Genomic DNA, 13,797 nt, shown 5'->3' with positions numbered 1-13,797 from the left:
TAGTTTTCTGACAAAACAATAGTGTTGGCCTAAACAGGGCAGAAATAATATCAACCATCAATTGTTTGATAGCCTATTTGTTTAGAACTATTTAGAGACTAATTTTACATCTTTCCAGTTTAATTATTCCAAATCACTCTCATAACAAAAAAAAAGGTATAAAACTCCCAAAAATCTTCAGAAGGGTCGGAATGGAATCAGATTACTTATTGAGTAATCTCGTCGAAAGCAGTAATTTTCAATAATTTTGTTAGAAGAATTACCATAGCTCGAAATCGAGAATTTGCAAGGACTATAGAAAACAAAATTATTGTTTGTCATTGCCTACATTATCGGATATGGACATAGTATAGGCAAATAATACCCTTAATAACATTTTAGTTACCCACACTCTTTGGGAACGGATTTTTCGCTTTTATTTTAGCAGAGATTTCAAATTTTTTCGTAGTGGACTGGAAAATTGAGAAGTGTTACCTTTTAGAATTAATAATTTCAAAGTGAGGTAATTTTTATTGTAAATCATTAAAATCTCAAGGAAAAGCAAATATATAGGTAGTTTTCCCCTCATAAGAATAACAGTAAAGGTTTAGAGCAAGAGCTAGCCTACTGAGAAGAAGACGATTCTTACTTCATTCTAGTCTAACCCCTTTTGCGGTACCTGCAAGACTGGGAAACTTGCGGTCAACTTTTCTCACTTGAGTAGTGGCGCTCCTAGATGAAATTATAGCCTAGTAAAAAACACAGCACTTGCACAGGATTCTGATTATTGGATATTTTTCTGGGCTTGGTTTGTTCTGTTAGGCGTTTTTGGGCTGAAAAACCTATTCCTAGATCTTGTTGATAGAAGAGCATTGCTAAGTGCTGAAAACCATGTTGTGACCAAGATGGGCCCAGGATGGCACAAAGCCTCCAAATTACTAGAGATCCCAGGGACTTCTTGCTGTCTGGTTCTAAGCCTGCTTAAGTACTTCAGTGTAGAATTGAGAAGATATGTTGGTCCCCATCTTGCACTGATATCTAGGATCATTGCTTTTCCTAAGGCCAAAATAATTTCAAAGATTTAAAGGACATGAAAATTGGAACTTGGAATGTTGCAACATTAAAAAATGACTATTGCATTGACATTTTGACTGACAAATTCATATAGTCTGAACTGGATTTATTAGGAGTTTCTGAAACTCATATCCCAGAGGTAGGAAGCATGAAATTAGGTGACATAGAATTTGTTTACTTGGGCAGGAAGGATGGGGTACATAGACAGGGGGTAGGGCTCATGATGAATAAGGAAGCTGCTAAGTCTTGTTTAGGCTGGGAAGGTATTAATAATAGAATACTAATTGCACATTTTATGATTAAAAAGTTCAGGGTATCAGTTAAAGCTGTATATACCCCTGTTCAACCAACTGATAGAGATACTAGTGACTCAGATGAATTTTACTTACAGTTACAGGAGTGAATAACAGGGTACCAGGTAGAAATATGGTGTTTTTGCTAGGAGATTTTATGCCCAGGTTGGTAGAAATAGGGATAGGTGGTATCCTAGCCTAGGTAAATTTGGTATAGGAAAAGAAAACAGTAGTGGCTATAGACTTTTGCAATTTTATAGGTATAACAACCTAGTTATAACCAATACAGTGTTTGGTCACAAAATGGCCCCTAAGTTGACATGGTATTCCTGTGATGGTAAGACAGCAAACCTTATTGATTATGTTATTGTAAACCAAAGACTAGCAGGATCAATACAAGATACTAGGGTGTAGAGGAGTGCTGTTATTGATGTTAAAAGTAAAGATCACCTTCTAGTAGTGTCTAAGGTTAATTTAAAGCTGAAATTTTGAAATGGTAACTACCTCCTGGAAAGTTATAATGTTGGTAGACTCCAGGATGAAAATTTGAGAAAAAATTTCCAGGAACAGTTGAATACTAAACTTGAGAGTTTAAAATTTGACAATGTGGAAGATGGATGGAATAATTTTAGAAAAATAATTTGTGAAGTTGCTGATGGTGTCTTAGGGAAGAGTGCTGAGACTGCAACTAGGAATATTAGTGAAAAGCTTTAGGTTTAATAGAGAGTAGAAGGGGGTTGTACAAGAATTATCTGACTGATAGGTTGTATGAAAACAAAAGGAATGTAAAGAGAGTGGAGAAAGCATTTAAATATGAACTAAAGTGATGTGAAATGGAGGCCATGGATAAAATTGCTGAGGATCTGGAAGATGCTGGCTTTTGAGCCAGTCTCCCTGCCAGGGATGTTATGTGAATAGTTTGAATATGTATAGTTAAAGAATAATAAAGAACTTGAACAGCTTAATAGTAAAATATTATACTGGCATGTTAATAAATTAAAAGAGAGTAGTTAGTCTGGACTAGTTCCAGTTAAAGATAGAAATGGGGCCACAATTAGTGATAAGGAAAAAGTTAAAGAAAGATGGGTGGAACATTTTGAGAATGTGCTAAACCAAGATACAGTTGTGGGAAAAGATATAGATGAAAATGAAAAAGTTTGTGATACCTTGGTTGTGAAGGAAGATTTGTTTAGTGAGGAAGAGTTAGCAACAGTACTAAAAGGATTAAAAAATAACAAGGCTTCAGGTGCTGCTAGTGTGATAAATGAGTTTCTTAAATATGGTGGCTCTGAGGTTAGGAATAAGCTACTGAAGATTATGAACATGACTTTTGAAAAGGGGAAGTACCTAGTGATTTTAGGAAAACCTTAATTAAACCACTGTATAAGAAGGGTGACAAGAGTGAGTGTTGTAATTATCAAGGCATTAATCTGGTCTCTGTAGGTAGCAAATTACTGAGTAATATGATACTTTTTAGACAGAGAAATGCTGTAGACAAAGTTTTAAGGGAAGAACAGTACAGTTTCAAAAAGGTAGAGGATGTGTCAACCAAGTTTTCACTCTTAAGTTAATAATTGAGAAGTTCCTTGTTGTCAAACACCTTTGGTCCGCAGTCTTATCGATTATGAGTAAGCTTTTGATTCTGTTGATAGAAGAGCATTAGCAAAGGTTTTATCCTTATATGGTATACCAGAAAAATACATTATAGTGATTTGTGCTATGTACAAGAATAATACTGCTGCAGTAAGGTAGGAAATGAGGTTAGCAACTGGTTTTGTATTAAATCAGGAGTTAAGCAGGGTTGTGTTTTATCCCCCTTTCTATGGATCATTTTGATGGACTTTGTCTTAAGGAGCACAGGAAAGGCAATTGGAGACCATGGAATCAAATGGGGAGGAAAAATGCTCCTGGACTTAGATTATGCTGATGATTTAAGCATATTAGATGAAAGTGTGAGCAAAATGAATGAATTTTTAGAGATATTCTGAGTTCAGGGTGCTAGAATAGGCTTGAAAATTACTAAGTCACTAAGGCTAGGAATAAGTGAAGATGAAAAGGTGACGTTGGGTAACAAAAAGATTGATTAGGTTGGCAGCTTCACTTATGTTGTTAGTATTATTAGCAAAGATGGTGGGAGCAGTGAAGATGTTAAAAGTAGAATAGCTAAGGCTCAGGGTGTTTTTTCACAGTTAAAAAAAGTTTGGAAGAATAGAAAGATAAGTCTGCAAATCAAGATTAGAATATTGGAAGCTACAGTGATGACAGTGGTCAAATATGGCTCTGAAACATGGGTGCTCCAAAAAGCAGATGAAAATTTACTAGATATTTTCCAGAGAAATTACCTATGGATTGTTCTGGGTACCTGGCTGACTGACCGTATTTCAAACAGTAGGTTGTACAAAAAATGTGGTTCAATTCCGCTTTCTAGGGCTATAATGAAAGAAAGGTTGAGATGGCTAGGCCAAGTTCTGCAGATGAAGGATGACAGATTGCCAAAGATTTTTCTTTTTGGCCAACTGTCTGGGGCTACACAGAAAGCAGGTCATCCTTGTCTGGTTTGGGAGGATGTCATAAACAAAGATTTAAAGGAAATGGGAACTTCCCAGGAGGGTGTAAAGAGGGAGGCCTTAATAGATTAGGTTGGAGGAGGAGCGTGCGTAGCTGTGTTGGCTTCAGATGGCTTGGTGCTGCAGTGAGTTATTAGTAGTAGTAGTAGTATTCTTTTAATGTAGGCTATCTCTCTGTTTTCAGCCATAGAGTAACAGTTGGTGGAATGCATGAAAAATATACAATTTGGGCTACTGTATGTATTTGTACATTAGGGTGGGGGTGTTAGTAAGTATATCAAGGATGCAGTCAAAATGTTTTAGCTACATCTAGACATGTTCTGCATTAGTAGCAAGAATTGTTTTATTAATATGGTTTCTTCTCAATAGCTCCTAATCTAGACCTTTACCAAAATAAGTTGTTTCTTACTTCATACTATTCAGTCAAGAGTTGTAAAGATACTGTCCAGTGGAAGCAGAAAATAGCTTAAAAAAAGGTAAATTTTCCAATTGACTCACTAATGAGATAGCTAAGAAATAGACATACCTTTAGAATCAGATTTTTATTCTGAATCCAAATAGCCTACAGTCGAGCATTCATTTGGGTAAAATTTTAGACAAGCTACTTTTTGCCATCTTGGAAAGGGGCTAGGTTAGTAAAATAGAAATCTCAGGGGTGGATTTACAGACCAAAGTATGTCTTAGGAAGGTGTTTTGAAGTACCTACCTGTCCTCCCTCTAGATAACTCTGACCTTTGATAACCTTTAAAATTCTTTGTATTATAAAAGTGAAAAATTGCAAAATATATTTTCTGTTTAAATGAAATGCAAACAGAAGTATTTTCAGTTTCACAGCTTTAATCCATAGTAGCCAAAGGTTTAAAAACATGTTTCTAAAAAAAACTGTCAAATGAGAAAAAGTTGCCATTTGTAGCTGATTTACAATTACTTACTTACTTAGGTCCCAACCATTTTCACTGGATGTTTTATGGCTGCTTCTCCTGCTAGCTCATGCATAAGGGCCTGGTACATTTTTTCTTCAGGTGCGGTTTGTGATTATTGGGCTAACTTGACTTAGTCAAAATCAAGCTATCTATCCATTGCTTTTGTGGTCTTTCTTGTAGATGAAGGCCATGCAGAGATCCTTCAAGTGCATTTTTTGAGAAGCAGCTTGTTTCCATTCACTTGATGTGGCCAAATCAGTGCAGTGTTTATTTCTTGATGATACTGAGAATGTTTTCAGTCAGTTAGAGCCTTTGGCGTGTTTCCATATTTGTGATGCAATCAATGTATTTGATTCTAGAAATGCAACAGAGACATCTCGTCTTGAAAGCTAGAAGTTCTTTTTTGTCTTTGGTTTTCAGTATCTATGTTTCACATCTATACATGACTAGGAATGATTTAATTATTTGGAACATTTTTATCTGCTTATATTTTTATGTTTGCTAGTCTTTGGAAATTAGAGCTATCTGCAGGAAGTAAAAAAGAGCCTGAAACTCCCCTCAAAATGACTTCACAATGAAACTAGCATAATTTTCAGAAGTTTCTGGCTCTTTAAAAATTTCTGTAAATTTGTTTCTATAACATATTAGCATTAAAACTAATGAAAATAATTAGTACCATTTTCAAATCAGCTACAAATGGTTATTTTTTTGTAAACCAGTAACTTTTAGAAACACCTTTTAAACTTTTAGTTACTATATGCTTTTTTGAGCTCTTTAAGGAATCAAAATATAATTTCCCCCAGAAGCAATTATTTGAGTACACAAGAGCATAAAAAATGAATTAAGTGATGTATTCCTTTTCATTCTAGCTAAATATGTTGAAAATTACAAAATTTCCATAATCAATTTTGTTAGTCTTAATAATAGAATGTTATTATGAAAACAAATTAGCAAGGATTTTTAAAATGAGCCTGAAACCCCTCACAAATGACATGATGGTGAAACTGATGTCATTTTTGAGGGGTTCTTGCTCTATTTAAAGAATTCTGCAAATTTGTTTTCATAATGGCATTTCAATGACTAATGAAAATAATAATTACCATTAGTAAATCAACTACAAATGGCACTTTTTCCCTTTTAAAGGCTCAAAAAAGAATTTGTCTTGGTATTTTAATATTTGGAAAGAACATAAGAAAAGCATTAAGTGATGTATTTGCTTTTGTCCTAGCTAAATTATGTTGTAAACTACAAATTTGCCCTATTTCTTGCCTATCTCATTAGTGAGTTAATCAGAAAATTTATGAAACAAATCCCAGCAAAGATGCTGATTAGCTACCCCTGAAGTATAGGGGACAGAGGTTCTGTACCAATAGGCAGGATAAACAGTAAGAAGTGAGTTGCTTACATCCTGGTTCTACCAGGCAGTTTCTTTGGAACTCTATTGGGTAAAATTTTCGATTTTTATATAATTTAGCTAGGAAGAAATTAAATACATCACTTGATGCCCTTTTATGCTCTTTCTGAATGTAATAAAACTGAGGCAAATTCTTGTTTCAGCCCTTAAAGGGGTTCAAAACAGCTGCTAGTAATCAATAATTTTAAAATGTATTTCTAAATAAACTGTCCAGTGAGAAAAAATTGCTGTCAAACAGTTTGTGGTAACAAACTGTAAATAAGGAGTTGTGCAACTCAATGGCAACAGAAACTGTAAGAAACAGAACTTGATAATAACAGATACACCAAGAAAATTGAATTTTGATGCTTGTTCAAAATAAATAAAATTTATGAAGTTTAATGATACCCATCAAAAGTTACAAGCCTGAGAAAAAATGCCTGATTTTTGAAAGAGGGGTTAACATCCCTAAAAAATCAAGAGATCTTAATGAAAATCACACCATGCGATTCAGAATATCAGTGAACCCTACTGTATAGGTTTCAAGCTTCTATATACAAAAATGTGGAATTTAAAGATTTTTGCCAGAAGCAAAGATCAGAGGTGCATGTTTATTTGTTCGTTTTCTCCAGGGGATCAAACCAGCGATCCTAGAAGATTGGGAGAGGGCTCATTTGATCAGAAATAAAAAAGTTTTAGTGTTTTTGAGTGACAAAAAATATTGGAGGGCATTTAACCCCCCTCCCACCCCCTTTTAACCCAAAATTGTCTGATCAAAATTTTGAGATAGCCATTTTCTTCAACATGGTTGAAAGATCTAATAACTATGACTTTGAGGATGAATTGACCCCCCATAGCCCACAAGGGAAGGGCTGCAAGTTTTGAACTTTGCCAAGTGAACCTCCAACAGGTACGACTCTAGTTTGGCATTTGTGAAGGGACACACATGCACGGAAAGGTGTAGCATAAATGGCAGACAGTAACAACGGCAATCAAAGGGATAAAATTAACCCTTGACTGGGCTGCCCACTTAATTCAACAATCTGTCTTGGCTTTTTTCTACAATTGGCCATGACCAAATTAAGTGGGCAGCCCAGTCAAGGGTTAATTTTATCCCTTTGATTGCCGTTGTTACTGTCTGCCATTTATGCTACACCTTTCCGTGCATGTGTGTCCCTTCACAAATGCCAAACTAGAGTCGTACCTGTTGGAGGTTCTCGCTGGGGAACACACGCAGCTGGGGAACAATAGCCAGGTATTGGCTATTGTGAAGTATGAAGATTTTGGAGGGGGGAGGGGGAGGAAGATTTTCTGGTGGGGGTGCTTACATGGGAGGATCCAATTTTCCAGAGAAGGGGAAGCCGGGTTTCCCAGCATTAATTAAAAAACTATCAGAAATTAAGTTTTACAAAAAAGTAAGTAAGGAGCAACATTAAAACTTAAAACAAACAGAAATTATTATGTATATGGAGGGGTTGCCCCTCCTCAGTACCTTGCTCTTTATGCTCAACTGCTTCTGAGTTTGTAAAATGCTTACTATTCTATTTAGATGCTCCCTGTGTATCAGGAGTCATTCTTAAATAATTGGAACAAAAAGTGACAATAGCACAAACAGCAAGGTACTGAGGAGTGGGTAACCCCCTTGTATACTTGATAAGTTCTATTTGCTTTAAGTTTTAATATTGCTCATTGCTTTCAGTTGAAAAAATTGTATTTTTTCAATTTAATTTGTACCTGATTCAGGAATTACATCAGTCAATTAAAATAGTAAAATGTTATTTTGAAAACAAATTTGAAGGAATTAAAACAAAAAGCATGAAACTCTTTGAAAACTTATCACAACTAAACAAAAAGTACATTATTGCAATTACGTTGGTGAAAACCCTAAACAGGAAACTTATAACCCCAGCTTCAATAACAAGGAAAATCACCTAGTTTATAGCTACCTTTTGGGGCCCTATTAAGGGCTCAAAATAAAATTTGCCTCAGAAACAATTATTATATTTGGAAAGAGCATAATAAAAGGCATCGATTAATGTATTTACTTTCTTCCTAGTTAAATGATATAAAAAGCAAAACTTTATTCTCTCCAGCCCAGTGTACCCCTTACTACAGGGGGAACTAATCTGCATCTTTACCAAGTAAATAATAATTGTTTATTACAAAATTACTGTAAAACGAGTTGTTAAATTACTAACAACAAATACTCTTGTATTGCACAATTACTTAGTTGCTTTTTCTAAGCAATTAGAACGCAAACAAGGGTATTTCTAGGAATGCAAAAATTCCATTTCTAGGAATTTCTGAATTGTCTTTTCTAGGGTTTTGTCACCCTGGCACACCACTGTCATTATTTGTTACTTACATCTAATTACTTCCTAGCTCTGTGAGCCCATACACATGGAACAGTCAAACCTTTGTTTTTTTTTTTAATTTTCTAATTTGTTTTATTTTTGGCAAAATGTACAAATATGAACAAATTTAAACGAATCATTGAAAAAGGAAGGAAAATAGCGAGCATATACAAAATAAGGGCAGAGACTGTACAAATTAATAAAAAGAGCAAGTCTAGCGGGATGTTTTGTTTATTTTCTCCATAATTTAAGGAGCAAAGATATTTTCAAATCTGGAGTTATACCTGTGAATGGATGGCAAGGTAGAAACAGGCTAGGAAACGGCCCAAGGAGGGTATAATCGTGGTGGGGAGTGTCTTTTCAAAAAGATGTGTTTCATGTGAGGGTTTGTTGTTGCTTTTTTTACGAGGCACAACATAACTCTTCTGTACTCGAGCATTTCTGACCTCCTTCTTTTGGAAGGATAGAGTATGAGACTTTACATTCTTTGAAAATTATTCAGAGGACTTCCTTTTGGATAGATTCAGTTTTACCTGGCTCTTCCCTGAAAATGCCAGGGTGCCAAATTGGATAAGCATATTCGAGATGATGGCAGACAAAGGAAATACAAATTTACTTAGAAGCTTAAGGAGGGAGATCAACGCATTAACTTCTTGGATGATATTTTTGGGTTTAACTGGCCTGTCTACATATCCTGTTATTTCTAAGCTTATCAGACAAAATTGATTTCGGGCTCATTTTTTTGCATTACAAAGCAATGCACCCATAATTAGTTTCCAGTTTGTTTGCTGAATAGGGATCCACCAGAACAAGAAACTTACATAAGTTATTTCTTAGCAAATGTCAAAACACAATTTGTGGCTTTTTTTGCATTCCAAATCGTTTAGAGCTTGGTCTAGAACAGTGACAGCAAACTTATGGCACGCGTATCAGTGCTGACTCGTGAGATCATTTTTGATGACATACATATTCAAAGATTAAATAGGGTTTTAATTAGTTTTTGGAAGGTAGTTCTTGGAGCGCAAAGTGGGTATTCCTGCTTGGAAATGCCTTGAAGCTAAGTCAGCAATGGCAATATACAGTTTGTCTCTTGTTGAAAAGTAATGAATAACTTATTGGTTGATACAGAATTTACTTTATTTTAGATGTAAATTTAGTTTTTCATCATTTTTGTTTATTTTTCATTTGATACTAAGTAAAAACCAGAAATAGAAGATTTAGCAGAAAATTTCAGCCCCAAAAGCCACTTACTGGTTTCATAATTTTAGTTTTTGTATTTTAAATGGCATTAATCAAATAATAAACACAAAAATTTTAAATATTCAAAGTTAAGTAGCTGGAATGAACAGAAGTATCACAGCTCCTTGCTAATTAGGAAAACATTCCTTGGCTTATTTCCAGTACTTTTTTCTGTTCAAAAGCACCCTCCTCCCTCTCCGTTACCACACAGCATATAGATTCAAGTTTCAAGGTAATAAGAAAAATCGTAGGGCCTCTTTTTCGAAAATAACGAATATTTAAAAGACGAACTTATCTGGCACCCTTATCCTTTTCTCTGAGCAAAATGTTCGAAATCTCCTCCCGTCCTGCAAAAAAGACTCCGTGAAATTTTTAAGTCAGTCCTTCCAGTCATTCCTAAGATATTACAGACTTGTTATTTTGATACCCTGGGTGAATGTACAGTCTATTGATTTACCTTCTGGCTCCACAGTGAAAATTTTCAAAGTTCCGCTGGGGCTAATAGTGCCAATACTTTAGGTGGATCAAACACACATATGCACATTTGTTGGCCCTTACATACCCTCCCTTTAAACACAAAGAGTGAAGCTCTTTTTCCTAATGCCAAAAATCCAACAGTTTTTGCTCAATTGCCCTGAGTTCCTCCCAAGATGTAGCAGATTTACCATTTTGATAAATTGATACATGATTTCTTTTTATTTACTTCTGTCCCTCCTCAGGTCAAAATTTATTGTCCACCTGGCCCCCCACACCCATTGAAAATTTCTCCTGGAACCCAAAAGCTAACCTGAGATAACAAAGATATGCTATTGCGATAACATGGCTCTATAGTTCTTTTTTGGTCTCCATCACTGCTTCACCAGGAATAGACTCTAGTTCAACAAGGGCCTATAGTGCTAAAAAAATGAATAGACAGGGGACCCAAATATTTATTATATATATATATATATATTTCCCTTCACCCCTCCCCAAAGTCAAATACAAGACCTATTTGCCCACAAATTACACTTACCCATGCTGTCAAGATCTAAATACAGAGTTAAGCTGTAAAAAGTAGTGGCCAGATCCTAATGTAATTTATTCTTGTTCTGTCAGCAGTCAAATTTGAAAATTTCTACTCCAGATTTTCTAGTTAGTAGGGCAGAAAAGAAAACTGTTAAAAACAGATGCCTTTAGTACTTTTTTTGTAGTAAAGAAGTCTTCTTTCTACTAGCGCGTTATTTTTCTGTTTATATATATTGATATTCTTCATTTTTCAGATTGAAATGAACTTGCTCCACAAAGCTATATTCACCTGGTTTATTATCCAGCTATTCCTAATTCTTTTGCCAATACGATTGGAAAGAATGATGGAAGTCTCATGGGTTACAGTATTTTCTCCTTTTATATTGTTTGAAATGTATCTACTAGTCCAAGTGATTATATCATGCTTAAGACTGTGTGATAGAAATTTGCAAGGAATTCAAAGAACAGTAACAAAAGCTGTCACTCTAGTACTGATGATATTATCTCATGTCATGCTTATTATCAAATTAGATGTGTCCCCTGATGCGTTTGGTCTTACAACAGCTATCTCGCCAATACTAATTCTCTTAGGCGGATTCAGTATAAAAATCTTTATGGATTTATTCAGACAAAGTATTATTATTCAGACATAAATGGAATTTGTTCAAAACACCTGCACAAAACAGTGAAACAGAAATGGAAATCTGGACTGAAAACCCGAAGGATGCATGCACTATTATTCTGTTGCTACTGTGTAGACGCCCAAGGAGGGGTCATTGGCTGTGGGTTTTGAAGATAAGACATGACTACAGCAGATATAGACAACCTAAAAATAAATCAACATATTTTAGTTGTAATGAAAAAATAAAGATCACAAGAACTAAGTCTGGAATTTGTGTAAAAGTCGCTTCTATACTTCTAATAATGTGTTCGGTTAAACCCTAGGGACTGGGATGGTGTGAATTAAGTCATATAAGCTCCTTTCTGTTACAAGCACAATTTTTAAAGTAAAGCAGTGTGTTTGTGTCAGCTAATGACAATAAATGAAGACGAAATTATTGCAGAGGAAGAGTCAAATTTATCAACACAGTTTCCATACAAATTGAAAAAACATAATGTAATATTGAAAAATTCAATCACTTAGCCAACTGTTGACACAATTATTTGACAATTATTAAGTTGATTGATTCAGACACTATAACTAAGAAATGAGTCCCCCTACCTGTAGCTAAGACCCTCTCATAGGAAAAAATTCCCCACAATAAAAGGATAGAATCTTTAAAAAAGTTAGCTTAAAATCCATTATTCTTCCATTTTCCCATCACTGGTTCTTTTAAAACCCTTGTTATTACTACAGTTAACTCTGATGAAGCTATTTTCTTTCCTTTATGTACATTTAGTTGATCTTGTCTTATTCATTAAAATACCAAAAAGTGGTACTAAGCTTGTTTCAAAACACAGTGATACAAAAAAAGAAGATATATAATATCTTTACATCTCCAGGAGCCCAAAGAACTAATCAACTCACTAGTCAATCCTTGAGAAAACTTTAGTGCTCCTAAGTCTTTCTCAATGCTCCTAAGTCTTTCAAAATATAGTGAGTTATTCATATCCTTTCAGCCTGCTTACATTTTTTAGCACCACCCTGTACATGTTCAATTAAACAAACGTTATTGGGGAGAGCACACAAAAACAATTTTGAAGTTTATCAGAGACATATACTTACTAGACTGTAATTTATTTTGTATATTAGTATTTCTTTCACAATTAAAATTTATTCCCAATGTACACCCTGTTTAAATTACTTTTTTGCTTTATGGACTTGTTCTACAGTGACCGCTAAACAATCAAAATTATTTGTCAATAAATCAGCTTGGTAGTCAATTTTACTGTCCTAGCCTTAAACAAAGTAGTGTTTATATCATTTAAGCAACATGGCTTAATATTTATTTACGCCCCATCATTAGGGCCATTAATTCCCAATCATAAATCAAAATGTGCAGTGAAGATCATGGTCAACAAATTCAGCATAAAAAAAGAACATTCTCGAAGGTATATGAACATGTTGACTTCACAACAGGCCTCCTTTATAAAAATGTATTGAGCAAACCAGTTTTTACGTGACATTTATGTATTGTACAAATATTTACTTCTTAATCTTGTTATTGGCTGAACTTTATTTACTACCCCTCCTGCTTTATCAAGTCACAGTGGATTAACCACACATTTTTTTTTTCTAAATGAGATTAAGAGACACAGCAAAACACACACATTTACCACTGGACAAACCTTGCTTACTAAGTTATTTTAGAATCATAGCCAAACTCGTTCAAGTGTTATTTAAATTTATTTTCTGCAATCTTCTGCTAACACATTAATTGATTCTTTATTGCCTTCGTCCTTTTCTCTTTTCTTTATACATTGAACTGAAAATAACAGAAGCTACTCAATGATAAAAAGCAAGACTGTTATCTCCAACTTATAATGGATGACCCAGTCAAATTAGCATTTCACCTAAGGTACAGTAAAAAATATGCTATGACATATGAAAAGTATATGATCAAGATAGAGAGCATGTTTTGCTGATTTCTAGTAATTATCCAGATAAATGAAAATTATAGAAAGACTGCTGCTAGAATGGAACAAGTTCACGAGCTCAGCAATCGTTAATTCTGAAACCAAAATCTTTTGAACAGAGAAAATGTTGAATCGTTTTCCATATCCACATCCCTTTGAATGTTATAATGCTAGCCTGCATGGCGTATTGACAACATCTTCAACAAAGTATAATTTTATATATGCACCATATCAGGTACTGTTACATGGATCTCTTCTATAACTACACCAACCAACCCTCGTGTTCTTAGGATGCATGCTAACACTCCATGTAGATTATCCTTTTCAACTTAAGATTTCACTGGAACATCTTTTTAATTTTGTTATATTATAAACATGCTTTCACTTACTACT

General features: G+C 34.6%; 1 protein-coding gene and 1 long non-coding RNA gene across 3 annotated transcripts in view; one reads left to right on the top strand and one right to left on the bottom strand.

The window, feature by feature from the left end:
• Positions 1-350: 350 nt before the first annotated feature.
• On the top strand, positions 351-12,615 carry LOC136026362 (uncharacterized). Its single transcript, XR_010617277.1, has 2 exons — positions 351-497; positions 11,082-12,615. It is a non-coding gene; the product is annotated as an uncharacterized LOC136026362 (long non-coding RNA).
• LOC136026361 (protein Asterix-like) overlaps positions 11,424-13,797 on the bottom strand; it is a 63,408-nt gene continuing 61,034 nt past the window's right edge. For both annotated transcript variants that reach the window (XM_065702893.1, XM_065702894.1), the window contains exon 5: positions 11,424-11,653. In XM_065702893.1, the coding sequence (XP_065558965.1) occupies positions 11,575-11,653 (79 nt within the window). In that variant the 3' untranslated portion in view covers positions 11,424-11,574. The remainder of the gene's footprint in view (positions 11,654-13,797) is intronic.

Source organism: Artemia franciscana, chromosome 4, assembly GCF_032884065.1.
Source record: "Artemia franciscana chromosome 4, ASM3288406v1, whole genome shotgun sequence".
Taxonomy (NCBI): domain Eukaryota; kingdom Metazoa; phylum Arthropoda; class Branchiopoda; order Anostraca; family Artemiidae; genus Artemia; species Artemia franciscana.
This window is presented reverse-complemented; position numbering and strand designations above follow the sequence as displayed.